Source organism: Dasypus novemcinctus, chromosome 21, assembly GCF_030445035.2.
Source record: "Dasypus novemcinctus isolate mDasNov1 chromosome 21, mDasNov1.1.hap2, whole genome shotgun sequence".
Lineage (NCBI taxonomy): Eukaryota > Metazoa > Chordata > Mammalia > Cingulata > Dasypodidae > Dasypus > Dasypus novemcinctus.
The window spans coordinates 31,394,925-31,416,837 of NC_080693.1; the positions used below are offsets into that span (position 1 = coordinate 31,394,925).

General features: G+C 60.4%; 2 protein-coding genes across 8 annotated transcripts in view; one reads left to right on the plus strand and one right to left on the minus strand.

Moving 5' to 3' along the window:
* The first annotated feature begins 152 nt into the window (after nt 1-152).
* On the plus strand, nt 153-16,021 carry MNT (MAX network transcriptional repressor). Of its 2 annotated transcripts, XM_058283060.2 has the most exons (6): nt 153-649; nt 5,736-6,318; nt 6,896-6,937; nt 7,095-7,206; nt 12,055-12,247; nt 12,428-16,021. In XM_058283060.2, the coding sequence occupies exons 1-6, from the start codon at nt 577-579 to the stop codon at nt 13,192-13,194; spliced, it is 1,770 nt and encodes a 589-aa protein (XP_058139043.1). In that variant the 5' UTR covers nt 153-576; the 3' UTR covers nt 13,195-16,021. The 2 variants fall into 2 exon arrangements, with proteins under 2 accessions (XP_058139043.1, XP_058139044.1); XM_058283061.2 differs by lacking the exon at nt 6,896-6,937 and having other exon boundaries at nt 219-649.
* Nucleotides 16,022-18,393: 2,372 nt separating this feature from the next.
* The window catches only part of SGSM2 (small G protein signaling modulator 2), a 32,185-nt gene continuing 28,665 nt past the window's right edge, over nt 18,394-21,913 (minus strand). For 3 of the 6 annotated variants that reach the window (XM_058283059.2, XM_058283054.2, XM_071210433.1), the window contains 5 exons: nt 21,658-21,740; nt 21,343-21,452; nt 20,919-21,015; nt 19,983-20,150; nt 18,394-19,863 (listed from right to left, as the gene is read on the minus strand). In XM_058283059.2, coding sequence (XP_058139042.1) covers nt 19,775-19,863; nt 19,983-20,150; nt 20,919-21,015; nt 21,343-21,452; nt 21,658-21,740 — 547 coding nt within the window. In that variant the 3' untranslated portion in view covers nt 18,394-19,774. Of the gene's footprint in view, nt 19,906-19,982; nt 20,151-20,918; nt 21,016-21,342; nt 21,453-21,657; nt 21,741-21,913 lie in introns of all 6 variants that reach the window. The other 3 variants (XM_058283058.2, XM_058283056.2, XM_058283053.2) reach the window with 2 other exon arrangements.

Sequence of the window (21,913 nt, forward strand, 5' to 3'; positions counted from 1 at the left end):
CACACTTCCCCGACCCCCATCCAGGCCACGTGGGCGCGCGCCCTCTATGAGGGGCGGGACCAACCCACGCAAGACCCCGCCCCTCCCTTGGTGAGACGCCGCGGCCCGGAGGGCGGGGGCTCCGGTCCGGGCTTTGGCTGCGGCCCCGGTGTAGTAGCGGGGGCGGCGGCCGGGGGCAGCGCGGCTCCTTCCCTTGTTGTGTGTGTCGGTGCCTCCTCGCCATCTTGTTGCAAAGCCCTTTCTTGTCGGCGGGACTCCCGGGGGCCGCGGGGCGGGAGGCATCAGAGGGAGGAAGAGAGAGGGGGGAAAGAGGAAGGCAGTGCCGCCTTTTTTTTTTTTCTGCACCAAATTTTTTAAAATTTGCAAATTTACATTTTGCAAACCTTTTGGGAGACATTGTTTTTTTTTTTTTATTTTCCCGTGCTCCCCTGTTCCTCCCTGAGGAGTCCGCTGCGCCGCCCAGCCCTGTCGCCCCCCGGAGGTGAGCCCTCCCTCCTGCCTGCCTGCCAGCCTGACCTGTGCCCGGCTCGCGGGCAGCAGCCTCTGCCCCGCGCGCCCCCGGCAGCTCTCGGCGCGATGAGCATAGAGACGCTCCTGGAGGCGGCCCGCTTCCTGGAATGGCAAGCGCAGCAACAACAGAGAGCACGTGGTGAGCGGCCGGCCTGGGCCCCGGGGGCCCCGGGGAAGGGGAGGCGAAAGACCCCGGGCCCACGCGGAGCCGCGGGCAGGCCCCCGGCTCGGAAGGTCTGCGGAGCCGGATACTGCTAGGCTCTCTGCAAGAGCCGCCGCCCGGGGAGGAGTGATATGGGCAGTAAAATTAATGAATTCGTTAACCTGCAGCGAGGGCCCCGGCCCCCACGGGCGCTACCCCAGCCACCTGCCACCGCTCGTTCACCTTCCACGGGGGGCTCCTCTCGCTCCGGCCATCGACGCCCTCGGTGGCGCTAAGGATGTATGAGCCGGGGGTGGGGTATGAGGAACGGTGTTGCGTGGGGGCAGCAGACCCGCGTGTGTGTGCGTGTGTGCACGGGGGATGTGTGACGGGAGCCTCGGGGAGAGCGGATGAACGGACTGTACACGGGCGTGCGTGTAGTGCACACGAGTGGGCGTGTGTGTAACGGAGTGGGGGCAGGATTACTCTACGTGGAGCAGCTCCCCGGCTTCCCTGGCCCCGGGGGGAGGGTGCAGGGGGCGCTCCCGGCACACTACGCACCGCTTGGGGCGGAGGCGGCCTTTGCAGAATGAAATGACATCGCGTGTCTTATGATCCTGGCCAGCCCCGCCTGACCCCGCCTCCCGGAGCTGGGCTGGGTCGCCCGTCTGGGTGTTGGTCTGGGTGTTGGACTGGAGCCCGGCTGATGTGGTGCCTGCGAAACGGCCCACGGGATTGCTGGGGGCGGCCGGCGGGCCCCCACTCTCTGAGCCCAGCTTTAGCCGGTGTGGAATGTGGCGTGTCTGCGCGTTCCAAACCCGCTCTCGGCTGGAATGTTGCGTGTGCCTGCGTTCCAAGCCCGTTGGTTACACCGGCTGGTGACGTGGACGGGCCCCGCCCCCGACCACGTGCACGGGGGACACTCCCGCTGGGGACCGCTCGGCGGGCCCCGCCTGGCTGCCTCGCGCTCTGCCGGGGGCGGGGCCTGGGCGGGGCTGGCCGGGGGCCCTGCTCGGGCTTGGGCCGGGGCCCTGGCTGCTGGGCAGCTCCCTGGAAGAGCCCTTGCCTTGCGAAGGAGGTGCGGAGCTCACCTGTCGGTTCTCGCCCTCTTGCTTTTGATCCTGGGGCGAAGGAATCCTAGGGCGACGAGACGTTTAGAGCCCACATCTTCTCACTGACCCCAAAATATTCTCGCTAGGACCTCCCTGCCACATTGTAGGATGAGCCAGGCACAAAAAGGGCAAACTTTGGCACTCCCTCGACAGGAGTTAGAAGAGGATTCAAATGCCTCCTGTCCCCACGTGCCCATGTGGTGGTCCCCAGCTTCAGGGTGCTGCAGAAGTCGGGGGCAGGGGGAATGACCTCCGTTTTCCGGACTACCGCGAGGGCCTTGGAACGGTGCATGTGCGGTAGCCAAGGACTCCTGTCCCCTCCCACTCCCCAAAACCCCTCGGCCGGGTTGGTTGTGGAGAGAGTGCTTCGCCCTCCTTTCCTTTCTCTGCCTATTGTTGCTTCAATGATGAGTCATGCAGGAGGTAGTAGTGTGTGTTGTGTGCGCGCGCGCGCGCGCCTGCAGCGTGTGCCCCCGCCGCAGCGGCCGGGGGGCGGGGGAGCGGCAGCGGGCAAGGGGCGGAGGAGCTGCGGGTCCGCGGGCCTAGTTGGGCCGACTGGCCTCTCAAGGTCAAGAGTCACTTGAGAGACAGGAGACCGTGGTGCTTGGGTTTTGCGGAACTGATGGGCTGGGACATCCGCCCACGCGCCCCTCCCCCTTGTCTTCGGGGTGCAGAGCCGGGTCAGGCGGGGGGCAGTGCTGGTGGTGACCGAGAATGCCTTGCACGCGGGCCCTGCCATGCACGCGGGCCCAGCGGTGGGGGAGACCGAGCGGGTACAAGGTCTGGAGAGACTCATCTGCCACACTGTGAACATTATGCAGTTCAAGAGTTACCTATTGTGTCCCTGCTGTGCACCAGGGTCTGTGTTCAGAATGAACAGGATGGACCAGTCCACCCCAAGAGAACCCTCACCTCACCCTCACTTCACAGCCTGCTGCTAGGGGGAAGGGAGAAGACCCTCAGTGTCATCCCACCCACCCTTTCCCAAATAGGTCAGTCCAGAGCTGAGCAGTGAGGACAGGTGATGTGTGCCACACTGTGACGGACTGGGGCAGGGAGCTGAGGGCAGGCAGAGTTCAGCTGCTGGGTCAGAGTTTTTCAGTGGTGGGGAGAGGGGACCAGCAGTTTAGCCTCCAGAATTCCTTTTTTCTCTCCTTGAGATTCTCTTCTCTGACTTGGGGTGGGAAGAATGGAAAGAAGAGGGTGACCAGCCTTGCACAGGAATCTTCTTGTCCATTTCCCTTTTTAACCTCCGAGGGTCACTTTTGATCTAGACTGGCCAGTGTGGTCCCACGATGAACCTGAGGATGTGTGTGCACATGTGTGTACGTGTGAGCAGGAGGGGAGAGGATAGGGCAAGTCCTGCTGCTGGTCAGCACTGAGAAGGGGAGAATTCCCATGCACGATAGGCGGCCCACCAAGCCCCTTGGGCCTGGGTGACCTGGGAAGGCTGAAGGGAGCAAGTGCTCAAGCTCTCCACGGTAGGCAGGTACCTTGGCTCTGGGTCACCCCAGAGGGGGCAGGGACCAGGGAAGGTGCACGTGCATGCGAAGGATGGCAGCCCGAGGTACAAGAGAGCACTTTTTCAAAAGAGCCTAAATGCACATTGCCTTGAATGAATGCCAGTCCTCTTCCCCGCTCTCCAGTGCACAGAGAGAGGGTCGCTGCTGGATAGGGAGTGAGTCAAAGCTGTATGAAGACAGGAAGCTTTGGTGGGCTGGATCTGGACTGGGGCGTGCCCTCCTCTAAATCACCAGTCGTGTGTTTTCCTGCTGGCCCAGGTTTGATAGAGCTTTGCCATCTACCTGGGTCCTTCCTGGCACCTGTGAGGCATATCTTCCTGGCTGTGGAAGAGAATGGGTAGGTGAGAAGGGGGTTTCCATCTCCTGGATAAGCTTTGGAGTTGGCTTTAGGATTTGGGGTATATGGGGTTTGCCTTCCATCTGGGATCCTAGGGCTTCTGTCCTTGGGGCTGCGGACCCTGTCTGTTAGCCTGCCTGTGGGAGAGAGGAACACTGGCCCGAGAGCTAGCAAGAGCTCGGGTCCTGGACAAATCAAAGGAACAGAAGTGGGGGCCTGTTGGGGAGCCTGTACCGGTGGGAGAGCAGGGCGGAGAGCAGATGGGGATGTCCCAGGCTGGGACTGACAAGGGTTCCCTAGCTGGAACTCTGTAGGCTTCTTTTCCCAGTGTGGTTTGTGGGGCACTGGAGCTCAGAGAACTGGTTTTCTCTGGGGTTGTAACATAAGCCACCACTGGCGGGGAGAGGCCTGGGAGAGCAAAGCCTTCTCCTGGGCGCAGTCCTGGCATCTCCTCTTCCGGAAGAGGCCCATCCTGACCTGGTCCAGCCCCTGCACTCTGGCTGCTGGGAAACCACTGAGTGCTTCCCCTTTCACAACACTCCTCCCTCTACTTCCTCCTTGGTCTCTTCTCTGCCCCAGGAGGGAGGGGTGAAGAGCTCAGGCTGAAGTTGTTGATTGGTCAAAGGGCCCTGAGTCAGAGGAGATGTGGGGGGATTGATGCTCTCCTCCCTAGGGCAGACTTAGCCAACTTGGGTCCCCTGGCCCCACCCCATGTGGGTGGCGCATTTGGGGTGTGTCCACCAGCCAGTACTGTCAGCTCTGTTAGTCAGCCATGTGATGTATCCAGGGCAGGAGGGGCATGCTGGTTGTCCCGCTGGCTCCCTGGCCCCGGGGCCTGCAGCCACTCCCCCAGGTCCTTGCGCAGCCCTGTAGCCAGGGGAACTGGAATGGTGGGGCATGGGAGAGGACCAGGCAGGCCAAGCCTTCCTGGAGGTAGAGGGGCACTCTCCCTTTCCTGAGCAGTCTTCACCTCCTTGCAGGGCTTTCAGCAGAGTTGCTGAACTGATGAGGGGTGCAAGGTATCTGAGCTAGCAGGGGAAATTTAGGAGACATGAATTCTAGCATGACAAGGGGCAGAGAAGGACCAAGAGTGTGTGTTGTGTGGTCCCGGATAAAATTGGAGGCATGGTGACCTAGCCTGGTAGTCAGCTGGAGCTCATTTCCTCCTCTGTGAAGTGAAATGATAGCCCTGCCCTGCCTGGGGCGTGGATCTCTTGTGTGAGTCCAGAGGGCAGTGCGAATGTGCGTGAGCATGTGCTGGCACAGCAAGGGCAGGTGTCAGGACCTGGCTGGGGCTAGCCCCAGTTTCACCTGTAACGTGCTGTGTGACCCTTAAACCACTTAGCCTCTGTGGTCTTCATTTCACGTGTGAAATTACGGTACTTCCTGCCCTCTAGAAGGTGCTTGGTAAATACTGTCAGAGGGGAAAAGTACATGGAAGGGCTAAGTGTTAGAGCAGCATCATGTATGCAGCCTACTCTCATATGGCTAGAAAGTAGACAGTAGGTGTGTAGGTAGGTAGAATGATATCATACATGTGGTAAAAATGCTAATAGTTGATAAATCTGGGTGTCCAGGTGAGTTCTATGTATTGTTTCTGTATCATTTTCCAACTTTCTTAGAAGTTTGAAATGATTTCAAAATAAAAAGTAAAAAAATACTGTTGAAAGCCTCCAGAGTCCCCATGTCCACACCCAGCAGCCAGAGGCTGACATCCCCCACTCCTCACCCCATTCCCTTATGGTGGCCCGTGCAGCCCTGTTGCTCCCAACCCTTCCTGCTCATCACTGGCCTAACCCCTCAGCCTTCGGGTCCCCAGATCCAGAACGTCCTCTCTGGCTGGTCCTGCTGTGTCCCCACAGCCCCTGTCCAGCCCCTGCCACAGCCTGGATTGTTGACCCTTACTTGTGTCTTCCCCCATAGGCTGTGAGTTGAGTTTGTTACTGCTGTGTCCCCAGCTCTCAGCCCAGTGGATGTGGATGGGTATTTGTGGTGTCTCAGGCTGGAGAGGAGTCAGAGAACCTCGTCTGGGATAGGGTGGGAGGACGGGTGTTGCCAGCACCCAGGACTGTTGATCCAGCTGAGAAACCCCTTGTCTTCTCTCTGCATAGAGGAGCAGGAGCGGCTTCGCTTGGAGCGGGAGCGGGAGCAGGAGCAGAAGAAGGCCAGCGGCCTGGCCAGGCTGGCCCACTCCCTGCCTGTGGAAGAACCCCGCAATGAGGCACCACCGCTGCCTCTGTCTCCCCCAGCACCCCCGCCAGCACCCCCACCCCCACTTGCCACCCCTCCCACCCCACTGACTGTCATCCCCATTCCTGTAGTGACCAACTCCCCACAGCCACTGCCCCCGCCCCCACCACTGCCCCCCACAGCCCAGCCTCTGCCCTTGGCACCTCGCCAGCCAGCGTTGGTCAACACCCCTGGACTCAGCATTAAGGAGCCTACCCCCCTGCCTGCCAGGCCGCAGGTGCCCACCCCTGCACCCCTACTGCCAGACTCAAAGACTGCAGTTCCACCTACTGGCAGCCCCAAACCCTTACAGCCCCTCCCTACGCCCATCCTTACCATAGCTCCACACCCTGGAGTCCAGCCCCAGCTAGCCCCCCAGCAGCCACCCCCACCCACGCTCGGGACCTTGAAATTGGCACCAGCTGAAGAAGTCAAATCCAACGAACAGAAGAAGAGGCCTGGGGGGTGAGTGAGGTGGGCCAGAGTGGGAACTGGTGGGCTGGAAAGAACTGTCCACCCCTGAGCTGTGTGTGCAAGAGAAGGTGCCCTCCAGCTAGCCCTTCAGAGGCATGCTCTCCCACCCCACCTAGAAGGGACCTCCCATATTTGGACACATTCCTGCTGTGCTCATGCCAACCCCGGGAATGGCCATTGCCCTCTGACCATTCTCAGGCCTCTGTTCTTTCTCTGACCTCCTCCAAGGCTTATGGCATTTCCAGGCCTTTGGACCGAGTACTGGACTGTGGGCCTCCAGGGTGAGGGCTGGGGTCAACTGGCTGCTTATCTGGGTCCCAGGAGCCCTTCCATCTCCTTGCAGGTGTACAGGTGGGATGGGCGGCTTCAGGGGTTGTGGATTATGAACATACATGTCCTCTCCAAGGTGTACGTGGGACAGGGAGGGTGGGCATCTCCCCTTGCTTCTTCTATGGGGAGAGAATGTTGGGGACCAAGAGCCTGTGGCATTTGGGGGTTTGGGGCAGAGGGCAGGAAGGCCACCTAATCGGGCCCTCCTCCCTGAGCCTCCTGTCTGTCTGGGTTTCAGGATCGGAACCAGAGAAGTCCACAACAAATTGGAGAAGAACAGGTGTGTGTGCGTGCGTGTGTGACTCTGGGTCCGCCCTGCCCGCTCCAGGACTTGCCCCATCCTTGGTCCCCCCGCAGCTCCCCGGGCCTTCCCTTCCCGCCTCCCAGCCCCTGCCCCCTCGGGCGCTGGCTGATCTGCGCTCCTTCCCTCTCCCCAGGAGGGCCCATCTGAAGGAATGTTTTGAGACCCTGAAGCGCAACATCCCCAACGTGGACGACAAAAAGACGTCGAATCTGAGCGTGCTGCGGACGGCGTTGCGGTACATCCAGGTATGGGGCGGGGTGGGGGGCTGCAGGGCCGGGGGGAGGGCAGGCGGCTGCGCCAGCTTCCTCCCCAGCCGGCCCTCCTCCTCTCCTCACTGAGTCCCCGCTCCGCCCTCCCGCTCCCTGGCCCAGCACCCCGCCCGCCTCCACGCGGGCGCTGAGCACATGGCCCGCCTGACGTCAGTGGGGCTCCCTGCCCGGGAGGGGGTGGGTGAAGGGCGCTAGCAGCGCCGGCGTGTGCGCGTGCGCAGGGAGGGCGGTGGCGGCTGCTGCCGCTCCCCTCCCCCGCGGGGCAGCGCCGAAGAACCTCCGGCGGCGTCCCCGGGACCCGGGCGCGCGCTGTGCCGGTTTCCGCGTGCTAGGAGCCCCCGCTGGGTGGGGAGTGCGTGCCAGGTGGCTGTCGTTAGTTAAGCTGTTGGCAGTGGGGGGAGGCGGGGTCCCGGTCCACACCACGGCCGAGAGGATGCCTCCCTTTGGTCCCCGAGGGGATCCTCTGCTTGAGAACGTTGGGGTGCGGGACCCGAGATGGGGGTGTGTGTTTAAACCGGGGTCATCATGCGGAGGTCTGGCTGGGTGACAAAAGAGCCTTAAAAAATGACGCTTTCCTTCCGCTGCGTTAAAAAATAAGCCCATCCCAGTTTTTCTTTAAGGGGCCCTCCTGGCCGAGTGGCCCCTCCCTTCGGGCACTGGCTCCCCTCTGCAATATTGGGGGTGGGGGCGCCTGCTAGATAAGACTGTTGCCATGACGGCCCCGAGTTCTGGTTTCCCTGGAAACCGGCAGAGGGTTCCGCGTGCCAGGGAGAGGCTGTGGGGGAGGGGACGGGCGGCCACGCTCCTCCGCCGCTGAGCCGGAACCGTTGGGGAATGGGAGGGACTTGGGTCTCCCTGTCTGCGGGGGCGGGGTGGCCGTCGGGTCTCCTGTCCTGTCGGCCCACATGGGAAGCTTTAGGGGACTGGACGAGGAAGGGTCGGTGGAGCCAGGGACCAGCAGCCGGGCGCCGCCTCTCCCCGACTCCGAGGTCACAGCCCTGAGGTAACCGGAGCCTGACTTGTTGGGAGGCGATGACGCAGCTCCGCGGCTGCAGCCGGCGGATCCCTCCCGCCTTCCGCGAACCCTTTGGCCCGCCTCCCTACCCAGGGTGAGGGGGCGGGGCTCGCTCTCCCTGATCCACTTCCCGGCACCCTGGAGGGGCGGAGCCGGGCTGCGGATTGGCTGAACCGGGTTGGGGGCGGGGGCTCCTGAGCGCGCGAAGGGAGGGTGCCGCTGGCGGGAGTGACGCAGCAAAGCAGGTCCGCGTGGGTGCGCGCGTGCCTCGGGAGGGGCGGGGCCTCGCTTGCCGCCGGAAAGGCCCTGGCTCTGCGCGAGGCAGGGGCCGTGGGTCTCGGAGGCTTTCCGAAGGCTGTGAGACGCCTTATGGGTTATTTCTGGGAATTATTTGCAGAAGTCGGGCTTGGGAAGTTTGTTTTTTCTTAAGCAAAATACTGTGACATCTCTGAATATCATTTCCTCTTTATGAGGCTAAATGGACATGAAATAGTATCTTCCAACTTGGAATGTTAGAGGGATTAAACGAGGTTGTTTCTGTCAATAGTATCTTGCGCTCTGTGAACACAAACTTGATAGCAATTACTAAGGTAGGAAAGAAGAAACGGCGAGTTCCTCTCTAAAGACAGCTATTTTGGGAAGGGGAGTTCTATGTAACATGTGGATTTGGAAATACTTCAGAAATAAAGTTAAAACAGAACCAGCAGAACAGGCTTCCTAGGAGCCGGGCCTGAGCTGAGTAGGAAGTGGAGGCCCCTATGCTGGCCAGAGGAGATAGCTGTCCTGGTGTTGGTCATGGAAACCGAGTCACAGTGTTCTTTATAAACCTTCCACTTCACTCACTCGTTTATTCATTCAGGTACCTTTTGCCGCGTCCTGTGCATGTCGTGCAGATGCAGCAGAGAGCCAAAAAATAGTCTCTGTACTCTTAGGATTGGTCTTGTGGCATGATAAACAAGTAAACACAAGGGGGCCATGCCATCAGAGCACCAGAGGCAAGGGGAGTTAGGAAGTGTTTGCTGAGACCTAAAGGATGGGTTGGGGTGAACTAGACCCAGTGGTGGGCAGAGAGCCCAGCACAGGCTAAAGATTCTCCAGCAGGAGGGAACAGGATGCACTTTAAAAGAGGGTCAGCAAGGCTGTCCTACAGAGGTGGGTGGCTGCTAAGCAGTAGGTGAGAGTGGAAAGGTGGTGCTGGGGAGACCACATAGGGCCTGTAGACCAAAGGCTTTGGTTGTTCCTGGGAGCAGGAAGCTGGGGGAGTGCTGTAGTCACTCCCCCAGTTGCAGTGAAGTAGACACAGGATGAGGTATCAGACTGCATCCAGTCATAGAAAGGAAATGGGTCTAAGCTGAGGCAATGCAGATTAAAGTTAGACCTGGGAAATTTTTTCCAGGAACTTCTAGGCCTATAGAGAGCTGGGCTAGGTGAGAGAAAAAGGTTTGACATTCTCTCTCCCTGACCCAGAAATCTAGCCTCCCTGCAAGTGGGTGGAGTTCAGGACAGCTGCTCCCAGCCTCCCAGCAGTCAAGTTCAGGTGAGGCTGGTTCACCACAGGCCCCATTGTTGATGTGGCCCTACCTGGATATCCTGTCCAGCCCTGGCCTCCAGGAGTAGGGCCAGGTAAGCAGCTAGTTGGGAGGGGGTTTTTTTCCCCCTCTGCTTTCCTGTCAGAGATATGAGGAGAAGCAGGTTAAATTGAGTCAGCATGATGAGGGGTGCTGGGCGTGGCCTGGGGCTGGTGACAGACATACAGAGCTTCCAGGTTGCAGAGCACAGCTGTTTCTGGGTTGTGTGTCACAGGGTTGTGTGTCACATGGTTGATTTGGGGGTCTCCTGGGTGAGGACAAAAATGTAAGGAGTTTGTTGCTGCAGAAAGGGAGCGTGGGGAAGTCGACCTAGTTGGTGAGTGAGGTTGCAGATGCGGCTGTGCCCAGAAGGGGCAGGTGAACAGAAGGGCTGCTGCAAAACTGCCTCTAGGAAAAGGGAACTGGGAGAAACCCCAGTGTAATGGGTTAGTGCGATGCAGGCAGAGGCAGGATGGAGGTGGGGCCATCAGACTGACCAGGAAGTGGCCTCTGGGCGTCTGTCCTTCCAGGCGGATTCCTTCCGCAAGGGCTGAGTAAGCGCCTTGTGCATAGCTCTTTCCTCGTCACTAGCAGGATCAGGGGATATGAAGCAACTTCACCAGCAGGGTTGGACAGAGGCAGTGAGTGTTGAGGTGGAAAGTCGAAACATGGATGCCTGAGCTATTTAAATAGTGTACGGGGCCGGCACCTGGTTAAGTTTCTCCATGGTTCCTGGGTTTCTAGTTAACTGTTCACCTGTGTATGGTGCAGGTGCCTATAAAAGCACTAAGGCAAGAGGATGCACATGGTGAGGGTGAGGGTGGGAAAAGTCTGTGGAGAAGGTGGAGATGTCGGCTTCAGTGTTGGTGCCTGAGCAGGTGGAACCCAGAGGGGTGAAAAGGGCAGCTTTGTGTGTGGGTATCATGGTAGCTGTGTCCTGAGGAAAGCTGTGATGAGCTGGTGAGTTGGGTGTGTGCAGAGCCCTCTGGAGGGGGCCTGCAGGCCTCGGAAGCCCAGAGCTAAGGCCAGGAGGGAGCCTTGGGAGGCAGGCAGGACTACACCTCGTCCAGTGGACACAGCCATCAACCATGTGCCTGGGCCAAGGAGAGGCAGCAACAGGGAGTTTCGTGGGACTGAGGGGAATTGGTTTAATAAAATATCAGAGTTAGAGGCATGGAGCTGAACAGCAAGACACGAGCTGTTCTGGAGCTGCGGAGGGAAGCAAGAGACCCTTATGATAGGGGAGCAATGCCGCGACCTGAAGGCGTGGCATCAGCAGCCACGTGAGGGGTCACACTGGTCGCCTGTGGGCCTGGAGGAGTTGGGGTGCAAGGGTGGTGACATGGATAAGGGAGCTTCTTCCATATGAACTTGGTGAAGTGGGGGGACTGACGAGGAGCCAGTGGGGAAGGAACGGCCCCTTTCCAGGGTGCTTGGTCAGAGTCCATGGGTGCTGTCGAGCAACCCAAGAGCCATTTCTTGTGGACCAGGACCACTCAGATATAGGTGGGGGGACACATTCCGTGGCTTGGGGCTTTCCCTCAGCCTGCCATGTCTGGAAGGCCACAGGGAGGGTGCTGGGGAGGGGAGCAGGCATGGGAAAACGGTGTGGTTGAGGGGAGGCGGGAGCACCACAGGGAATAGTGGGGAGCCAGGCAGCTGCTGGGAAAGATGGGCAGCCAGTCATGGAAGTGAAGTGGGGGGTGTCACAAGCTCTAGTGGGTCACCTCCAAGGATGGTGACATTCCCCAAGACACAAGTGAAGAAGTGGAGGGGGGGTCATTTGGGGTCCTTTGGGGCATGGGTTCCAAGGAGGATAGCTCATGGCATTGGAGACCGAGCAGGTGCCTGGGCATGACTGGAGATGTCTGTTCCCCTTTCTGTCCGCTGCACAATGAGGGCAGAGGCTTCAAGGAGCGGGGATGGGGCCAGGAGGTGGCGAAGCCCCTGCGGACAGAGTTGATATGGGGGCTGGGGGCTGACCCCACACTTGGGTCTGGGCTTTCTTCCACAGCGCCTGCCCACAGTCCCTGGGGGGTTGGGTCCCACGGGGCGGAGCCCTGGGAGGAGGCAGGTGCAGTCTCCACCGGCCCCAGTCAACCTGGGTCTTACTCCCTGCAGCCCTGTCCCAGTGGGTGGGGTGATCTGAAGACTAGAGGGGCTGTGGGAGACATGTGAGATACCATGGAACCTGCGGCTGCTGCTCAGGGTGTCCTCATGGCCCCTTGCCCTGTCTCCCAGTCTCTGAAGAGGAAGGAGAAGGAATACGAGCATGAGATGGAGCGGCTGGCGCGGGAGAAGATTGCCACGCAGCAGCGGCTGGCAGAGCTCAAGCACGAGCTGAGCCAGTGGATGGACGTGCTGGAGATCGACCGTGTGCTCCGGCAGACGGGCCAGCCCGAGGACGACCAGGCCTCCACCTCCACTGCCTCTGGTGAGCCAGAACCCGTGTGGCCCACAGCAAGCTGCCCCTGGCTGCCCTCTTGGGTGTTGCCCCTTACCCCCAATTCCAGCCTCCCTGGCCCAGCTTTCTCCTGCTGGAAAAGTGTCCGCAGCCTCTCGTTTCCCAGGCCCTTCTGACCTGTTCCCTGCCCCATGTCTCCCCCCACCACAGAGGGTGAGGACAACATAGACGAGGATATGGAGGAGGACCGGGCGAGCCTGGGCCCACCTAAGCTGAGCCATCGGCCCCAACCGGAGCTGCTGAAGTCCACCTTGCCACCCCCCAGCACTGCCCCTGCGCCCCCGCCGCCCCTCCCACACCCGCACGCCCATCCCGTGGCCCTGTCTCCTGCCCACCTCCCTGTGCAGCAGCAGCAGCCACAGCAGAAGACGCCTCTGCCCGCCCCTCCTCCCCCGCCACCGGCCCCTGCCCAGACGCTGGTGCCGGCCCCGGCTCATCTGGTGGCCACAGCTGGGGGAGGCTCCACGGTCATTGCCCACACGGCCACCACCCACGCCTCAGTCATCCAGACTGTGAACCACGTTCTCCAGGGACCGGGCGGCAAGCACATCGCCCACATCGCCCCCTCGGCCCCCAGCCCCGCTGTGCAGCTGGCACCTGCCACACCCCCCATCGGCCACATCACGGTGCACCCCGCCACCCTCAACCACGTGGCCCACCTGGGTTCCCAGCTGCCCTTGTACCCACAGCCCGTGGCGGTGAGCCAGCCCGTGGCGGTGAGCCACATCGCCCACACACTCTCGCACCAGCAAGTGAATGGCACCACTGGGCTGGGGCCCCCGGCCACTGTCATGGCAAAGCCAGCCGTGGGGGCCCAGGTGGTGCACCACCCCCAGCTGGTGGGCCAGACAGTGCTCAACCCTGTGACCATGGTCACAATGCCCTCCTTCCCAGTCAGCACCCTCAAGCTGGCCTGAGGACGGGGCCAGTCAGAGGCCCCCAGTGGGGGCAGGGAGGGGGCCTGTCTCCCACTCCGGCACCCACCAGCTCCACACATTCCAGCCAGGCCCGGGCCCACCCCACCTACGCCACCCCCAGGCCTCCTAGGGGAAGGGGGTGCAGAGACTCTGAGCCAGGGGAGGGAGGGGCTGCCCCAGAGAGCTGGACGCAAGGCACGGGTTCCCCTGCTGCACGAGGACTTGAGAAAGTGACTGATGAGAGACACTCAGGTGAGCGTGCCACCTGTCTGGCCTGTGCCAGCTCCACTTCCGTTCCTGCCTCCCCAGCCTGTCCCCTGAAATCAGTGCTGTATGGCCCCAACGTGGCCATCGTGTCCCTGACTTGGCCCCGCCCGCCCTCCTGTGCTGCTGTTGCTGCTGCTATTGCTGTGTCGGGTGCGGAGGCTGAGGGCCGCAGGCCCTCCCCACTGGAGTCGGCCTTCTCTTCCCGGGCCTTTGGAGGGGAAACGGGGAGCAGAACTGAAGCAACTTGGCCCAAAAGGCTGGTCGTGAGGGGCCCTGAGCACAGGTGACAGAGCCTAGGAAGTGGCCGCCTGGAGTCCCACCTGGGCCGGCTTCAGGCGTGGATTTCATTACAGCAAAAACTAAAGCGATTCTTTACCAACAATAAACCAAACACAAGCTGTTGCTAAGCTTCCCGAGAGGCTCAGTGGACAAGCCGCTCCCACCCCCCATCCCTGCGGCTGGGCTCCTGACTATTCTGTCCCCTTCCTGCTCTCCCCCCTACCCCCCCCCGAACCTGGGTCTGGGCTGAGAAACCACTCTGGCTCGACCCATTCCTGGGCTGGGCCGCCAGCTTCCAGAAGGCAGAGAGGAAGGGGCTTCCTGGCGTCCACGCCCCTGGCTCCCTGACCTCTGCTAGCCCTGTGCGCTTAGGAGGGGTGGGCCCGGGGGTCTGGGGATTGAGCACCTCTGCAGTTTAGGAGACATGCACCAGCTTCTGGTCTTGGTTTTGGGAGCCTCGCAGCAAGTCTTGAAGCATCAGGAATTTAAGGTACAAGGGGCTTGGCCCAAACCCCCAACCCTTTCCCGAACAGGCCCTGGGGGCAAGTAGAGGAGCGAGTCGGGCCACCAAAGCCGGGGCGTTAGTGACCACGGAGGGAGCTGCTGCCTCTGCCTTCCTCTCTTCCTTTTCCACCCCCTTCTTCCAGTGGGGTGCTGTGCTGTGCCCCACTTTGCCCGGAGGAGGGGCCCTGCCGCAGGGCTGAGCTTGGGGTGGGAGGGCGTGGCGCTGTGTGTGGACGTGTTGCTTTCCCTGCCTCTGCCTTGGCAGACTGCTTTTGCTTCTCTATATGTGGGTATTTATTACAAAAGTGGCCTTGTGTCAGACACACACGTACACACTCAGCACGCCCCCCCCCCCGTCACACTCACCGATGGCCTTTCAGTGTGGGGGACGGACGCGAGTGTCCCTAAGTGTGAAGTTTGCATTGACAGGTTGGGGTGCGGGGAGGGCACACAAGGGGTTCAGAAAGGGAGGCTTTAGAGCCCTGGAGCCTCTGGAGTGCCCTACTGGGCGCTGAGGAGGCCAGCAAAAGTCCTGAGTAGAATTCCCCTTGAAATAAAGGCTCCGTAGACACCTAAGAACTCACTTTCAGCTCCTTCCTGGGCCTGCAGGCCTTTCCAGGGGCTGCTTAATTCTCATTTGGCTTTCCTGGGGATGGGAGAAGGATGGCCCTTTGACCAGGTCTCCCCAGCTGGAGACCTCCAGGAGGAAGGTCATTGGAGGCCCTGGGCCATGCCCACAGGACAGTTCCCTTCCCGAGCTTGCTGCCTTCCTGCAGTTGCCTCCCTCACCTGATCCTCGTTCTTGGGGGAGCAGTTTTGCTGTTCCCCGTATGACAACAGTGGAGAGAACAGACTGGGAGGGAGGCGGAGGCACTGGCCAACTCGCCCTCCCTCAGCCCTGGTCACCTCTCCCTCTACCCCAAGGCCAGTTCCAGAGCTGAGACTTGTGCTAGCCAGCCGCCCCTGGGGCCTGCACAGATACCTCATCTGCCCGCCGTCCCCCCCCTCCCCGGCTCCCCCTTAAACGGTGGGGGCCTCCAAATCTAGTGCCGAATGACTATGTCCAGATTGGTGAAGATGGGTGTTGTTTTTGTTGTCGTTTGTGAACGCTGTGACGCTGTATTCCCGAGCGGGCAGCCGCCCGGCTCTTCCTTGGGCCTCTCCCCTCCAAGAGCCGTCAGGACCACATCTGTCCTCACCCTGTGGGACCGCCCGCCCCCTCCCACCCTTGCCCTTCCAGCCTGGGGGACGCACACAGACACATTTACCTCTCATGCGTGTTTTACTTCTTGATGTTCAGAGTGGCTCACTGGCTGGGAGTCTTTACCTCGAGGCGGGGGAAGGGGGAGGTTGGTTCCTTGAGGGGGGGCAAAGAAGGGCAGGGAATGCCTGGAGAGTAATTAAGGGTTCACCATAACCCTGCTCTCTCCAGGAACAGCTTCTTCTCCCCTCATCCCAGGGACCCACCCCCTACCCCCTACCCAAAGAGGTGGCCCTTGTTTACAGTGGGGATTCGGTCACTGTCTCCGTTTCCTGAAATATAAATCGTAGCGACCCCAGACTGTAGAGATTTTTATGTGTTTGGATACATCTGCTGTGTGGGAAAAAAAATCTACAAAAACCCTAATTTTGTACATATTGTATTTTTACTATTGAACTGTATTCTAGTGGCTGTTCATGTTCCAAGACTAGGTATTGAGACATGAATACTATCCATGTAATAAGCACTTGCCTGGAATAAAATATAAAACTGAAATAAACCTGCACTGAAACCTGAGATGGAGCTGCCAGCCACAGCATCTGGGTCATTTTATCGCAAAAGGAGGCAGGTGGAGGCCTTTAGAGAAAGGCGGCGGGCAGTGAGCAGCAGGGGCACCCAGCCTCACCTCGAGGTGCTTGAGGCGTTGCGCACATGAAACCTCTGTACTGGTCAATTTTAGAAAAAGACTGCGGGCCTCCCAATTTCATCCTGACACCTCAACAAGCCCTAAAAACTGCAGTCCTGGTGCTCCTTGGACGTTTGTAACAGTTTATATTTCCTCAAACCATTTTTACAAACATTATCTTGGTTCATCTCTTAACAGCACAGTGAAGAAAATAAGAACTAGCCGTATTTTGGGAGGTAAGGACTTGGGTTCAAGGAGCCAAGTGACTTGTTCAGGGCCTCTGCCGCCCACCTGGGGCCCTGTTGTGGAGTCTGGGATCCCTGAACCAAGAAAGTTCAGTGGGGAAGACAGAGGGGCATTACCCCAGGTTCTGGGCACAGAAAGGTGAGACTTCCCAAAACACTTGTGCTCCTGGGGTTGTAGTTAGGACGAGTCATCCAGAGAGTCCATAAGGCTGTCCCTTCAGGGAAGGGAACACGAAGGGAAAGAGCTAGGTCAGGGGCCAAAGAGTCATGCCCTCAGCTCTGCCCACAAGCCTGGGTCTGAGACGACCCTTGTCCCCACAGCTGCATCTTCGCTCCCCACAGTCCAGGCAGAGCCATTGGTCTTGGGCGGGGAGGCGGGGATGAGGTCAGGGGGCGGGCAGCTGGGGTTAGCTCCAGGCCAGGCTGGCTGCGTGGCCTAGCCTCACCTTTGGTGACTCCCTGACAGCACCTGCCTGACTCCCAGGCCCGGACAGGGGACCTGACTCAGCTTTTCTCCACGGGATGGGTCTGGATTGAGGGTTACTCTTGGGGAAGGGGGTGGTGGTCAGGAAAGTCTTGGAATCCCGTTCTCTGAAGAAGGGCCAGCTTTGGGAATGGCCAGACAGGCGCAGCGCCCCTCCCCAGTGCCCCACAAGCCCGCCAGCCCTTTCAGGCGTGAGCTGCTGGCTCCCCCTGCTGGTGGCTCCGGGGAGTGCCGGATGGCGCCCAGCCTTGGGGACAGGTGAAGACGGTGATCTTCATGATCATCTACGGAGCACCTGAGAGCTGTCACTATAGCTTAAGGGTGGGCAGAAACTCCTCTCCGCACTCAAAGGACGTTCCCTCAACTCAGTTGGAGCCTGCAAGCGAGGGGTCTGTGGTCAGGGTAACTGAAAACAGAAAACCCAGGTGCGAACCAGGTTCCCTAGGAGAGGAAGCCTGACTTCCTAGGCGCGTGAGGTCGGCTGAGGGGGGTTGTGGCGTGCTTCCTACCACAGGCCCACTGTCCCCTCCCTCCGGCAGGTCGTCGTTTTGGCTGTGGGATTCCTTCTGGCCCAGAAGCTCTGGGAAGGACAGCTTTTCTGGGAGGAGTGGGGAGGGGTGGGAGTGTGGGGGGACTGGGCAGCTCCCAGGCTGGCGTGTCTAGGCCCTTGGGTGAATTTCTTTCAGGTGGAGACACTAGCAGAGGGCTTAGTGCCAGGCAACAGGCTGACAGAATGGGGTGTATGTGGCCCTGAGGGGCTTATGAAGTTGGCAGGTCCCCTGGCGGCCCAGGGCCCCTGGTCTCTGTTCTGCCCTAATGGCCAGTCCAGCTCTAAGGCCGGGAGCTGGGCCAGGCAGGCAGGGCTGTGTCCCCTGATGTCCTGCTCTGAATGAGTTGACAACAGGCCTTCAGGTCCAGAAAGCCAGTGTCCTCTAGCACCAGGCATGTTGGGTGACTGGAGCCCTCTATCTGGAGCCATCGATGGGGGGACGATGGCACCCCGGGTGGGGTAAGGGCCTCAGCAGGGTCTGCTCTGCCTGGCCCCACCCTCCCCGGCCCCCACACCTGCCTGAGGCAGGCACCTCAAAGATGATGCTCAGTGGGCAGGAGCCCAGGGGCCAGGGGCAGAGGGGTCTTCGCGACAGGCTGGGGGTGGTGGAGGCTCCTGGAGATTCCTAGCCCAGCTCCTCCGATTCATCCCTGGAGCTCAGTCAGAGGCGGGCGGGCTGGGGAAGGAAGCAGTACAGGGACCTACACCCCAGTTCATCCAGAGGCCAGAGAGGCCCCTGGTCCCTCTGAGATAGGACAGTGAGTCTGGGGTGAGGTCCCCCCAACATTGGGAGTCTGGCTATCATCCCCGCAGCCCATACCCTCCAGTCTGAGGAGCCCCTCTCCTGGAGCTTTGGTTCTGTGTCATCCTTGGCCTTCGGGGCTGGCCCTCTTTACTGCTCGACTGTGGAGCTCACAGAACACTCCAACACACAGTCCCTCACTGTCCAGTGCCCGCACCCCCAGCAGCTCCCAGAGCCTCAAGTGTTGCCAAATGCTGTGTTTATTGGTCTGTTACACCGAAGAGTATAGATTCTGAGCCAAAAAACATACACACCTGCTCCTCACAAGACCACTGAGTCACTAAGGCAGGCACACAATGGCCACCCATGTTAGGTGGAGGCCAAGGACTCACGGATGACAGGGGACAGGAATGGGGCAGGCTGGCCCCCAAACAGGCCGTGCAGAGCCCGGGGCAGAGTGGGCTGGGAAGGCTGTGCTGGATGCTGAAGGGCTGCCGGGCCTTTCTCACGGTCCTCAGCCCAGCTGCTGTGGCAGGTGAGGCCTCCTGGCCCCAGGTGGAGGGGAGAAGTGGGGGGACAGAGCAAGCAGCATGCCTAGGCCTGGGGTCAGGAGCTGGGCCCTTCCTAGCTCCCCAGTGAGGCTCCTCCATGTGTGTCTGGGCCTCTTAGCAGCCAGGGAAGCATGCGGAAGGCAGAGCCAGACCTGCTTCTCACCAGGGACCAACAGGGAAGACCCCGGCCCTGCGCCCCTCTCAGCCCCAGGAACTCAGCAGATGCCTGGGATGGCGATGGGCTGCCCCAGAGCTCCGGGGCCTGTCCCTGAGAGGAGGCTGCGACGGGCTTGCCTCCCCAAGGAATCATTCCTTAGGGTGAGAGCAAGTGTCCCCACCGCATCCCACATCATCTAGCTGGCAAAAGCATCATGTACAGTGGGCAGGGTGCATGACGCAAGGGTGCAGTGGTGAGACTGAGCCTGTACAGGTACACTGGGTGCCCTGTACGGGGTGGAGGAATCCAGGGAGGTCACCTCAGATGGCCAAAGGCAGTGGCAGTGCTGCTGAGGTGGGCTGCTCCCACTCCGGGCCTGCAGCTTCTGGCTGCCCCAGCACCTGTGCCCAGGGCACACACCTGAACGAGCGTCCTTCCAGCTGCCCCCATGGGGGCCGTGCGCTTCCCCTGTGCCTGCGAAGGGGCTCTCGGAAGAGCGCTGGCCCAGAGCTGCCTTGCCCCAGGCAACCCCTGCTAGGCAAAGCAACCGCAGCCTCTGCTAACTCCAGGGCCCCAGATGACTTGGGAGAGACCAGGCAGAGGCTGCAGGAAGCACTGGGGCTGTGGGGCAATTCCCAGCTGTTTGGGAGGGGAGTACAGTCGGTGCCCCCCGCCCCAAGGCAACAGCTCCCTGAGGCTGACCCCTCCCATCCCTGCCCTGACCTGAAGGCATCCTGGGCCCCAACCTGCCCGGCAGGCCCCGCACGGCCTCGAGTCAGATCCCAGGCTCACAATCGCTTTGTTAGGAACACAGTGGGGCAGGCAGGCCAGCTGGGGGGCCCCTGCACCTCTCCTGCTGGGCCCAGGGGCCTCTGGCCCAGGCCCTGCACGGCTGCTGCCTCCCAGCCACAGCCCTCACTTGTTCTCTATGAGCATCTGCACCTTGTGGACAAGGTCCCGGGCAATCCGCAGGATCTCCTGGGCATCATGATGCTCAGCCCGTTCTGGGGGAAACACAGGTAATTGGGGCGAGGCCCAGGGTGAAGCTAGGCGGAGGGGAGTCCTATGCCTCCCACCCCGTTCCATCCCGCCCTGCCCGCAGGGTGGCTGGACCACCTCCTACCGTTGAAGAACTTGATGATGTCGGTGAAGTCCATGTTGTTGTCCCGGATGATCTCCCGGTACGCCTCCACCAGGGCCAGCGCGATGAACAGCACGAAGTGCTCCGAGGAGATGTGTCGGGCTGCCCAGATCACCTCCCACACAGCAAACACGTCCTCGTACAGCAGCTCTGGGGGACAGCAAGCGGCTGGTGCTCACTGCCCAGGGTCAAGGCCGAGCTGGGCTGGCCTGGCTGCGCATGGTCATCCAGATGGAGCTGGGTAGGAATCAGAGCTCCCGGCGGCCAAAGGCCTGGGACTGCCCCTATTATACCCAGCTGGGCTCAAGAGACAGGGCTTCCGAATCCCTCTGGTAATTTCCACACACTGGGCTCTTCGGACTCCACACCTGCCCTTCATTTCAGCCAGCACAACTCTGCTGGTATGTGTTCAGGTAAGGTTGTGTTCAAAACACATTTTGAAGACCCTTGCCATAGGGTAGTGATTTTCAATCCTACTAAGCCTTGGAATCTAGAGAGCTTTTATTATTTAATTTTTAGGTACTGGAGCTGGGGATTGACCCCTGGACCTTGTATGTGGGAAGCCGGCGCTCAACCACTGAGCCACATCGGCGCCCCTAGATTGGTTCTTTTCCAGTTTGCTTGCTTGTCTGTTTTGTTGTTGCTGTAGTTGTTTTTAGGAGGTATCGGAAACTGAACCCGGGACCTCCCATGTGGGAAACAGGCGCTGAAGCTCTTGGGCCACATCGGCTCCCCTAGGGAGCTTTTAAAAACACTGATGCCTGGGCACCCATGTTTAGTAAGTCTGGGGGCAGTGGTCATTTTTAAAGGCTCCCAGGGTGCTTCCAGGATGGTTAGGGCTGACAACCAATGACTTTGGGAAAGATGGATTTCCCACAGCCCTTGACCTCCAACCCCACGATCCAGGCCACCTCTTACCTCTCTTAAAATCGAGCAGAAACCAGCGGTAACAGAAGTAGAAGTGGGTGTAGTCTCCATTCTGATGCATCAGTTCAAACAGCTCTGAGTCCAGGATCTTGCAACGGCAGGGAGAGGCAGAGGGCCTGAGTGGCGCTGCCTCTCCACTGCCCGGCACCACCCCCGTGGCCTGCCCTCTGCGGCCTCCCCTTCTGTCGCCTCAGGTGGGACTGCACTCTGCTGCCACAGGGCATTCTCTGCCACTCACCAGAACTTTCACAGGCACACATGTCCACATTTGTAACATCGAAAATGTGCCTTCTTAAATGAAGAGGCTCAACTTATCCCTAAGGGGCATTTTGGGAGCATTCCCTGGCCTCTCTGGGGTCCACAGGCAAGCCTGGTGGTGCCCGGTGGCGTGCCCACGGGCGGCTGCAGACCTCACCTGGATGAGGGAGCGCATGTTGGCAAAGTGGGTGTCCATGGCGCCCCCACTGGGGAAGTTCTGGCTCATCCTCTTCATGAGGTGGCTGAAGCAGCTGTAGGCCAGCTGATCTGAGGGGAGACGGGAGTGGGTGGGGGACCCCAGCCCCCCCCAAGGCAGGCCCCTCGCTGTACTGCACGAGGGCAGGTCTGGCAGCACTCCCACCACTCCAGACCCAGCCATCTTCTCTTCCTTTCTCCAGCTATGTCAGCCCAAGGCCATCGCTACTTTGGGGCCCTGCTCTGGAGGCTGGGCCTGGGGTCCCCCACCCCTCACCGTTGTCAAGGATGACCAGGAGAGGGGCCAGCAGATCACACATGCCCTGCACGTAGCCCACGTCCAGGTGCTCCCACACGTAGCTGCAAGGGCGGGCACAGAGTCACTGCGGGGATGCCCCACGCCCCCTCCCCTCAGGGGCCCCGGGGTGGGCTGGAGGGCAGCTTGGGGAGAGGACCTAGAGCAGCCTGCTGCCCAGCAGTCAGCCTCTCCCCACGGCTGACGCCCTGGAAAAGAGACAATACGCAGGCCACCT

Coding starts and splice junctions, on each gene's coding strand:
- MNT (XM_058283060.2), top strand. CDS start 577: ATGAGCATAGAGACGCTCCTGGAGGCGGCCCGCTTCCTGGAATGGCAA. Junction 6,319..6,895: donor CAGAAGAAGAGGCCTGGGGG/GTGAGTGAGGTG, acceptor TCTGGGTTTCAG/GATCGGAACCAGAGAAGTCC. Junction 12,248..12,427: donor CTCCACCTCCACTGCCTCTG/GTGAGCCAGAAC, acceptor CCCCCACCACAG/AGGGTGAGGACAACATAGAC.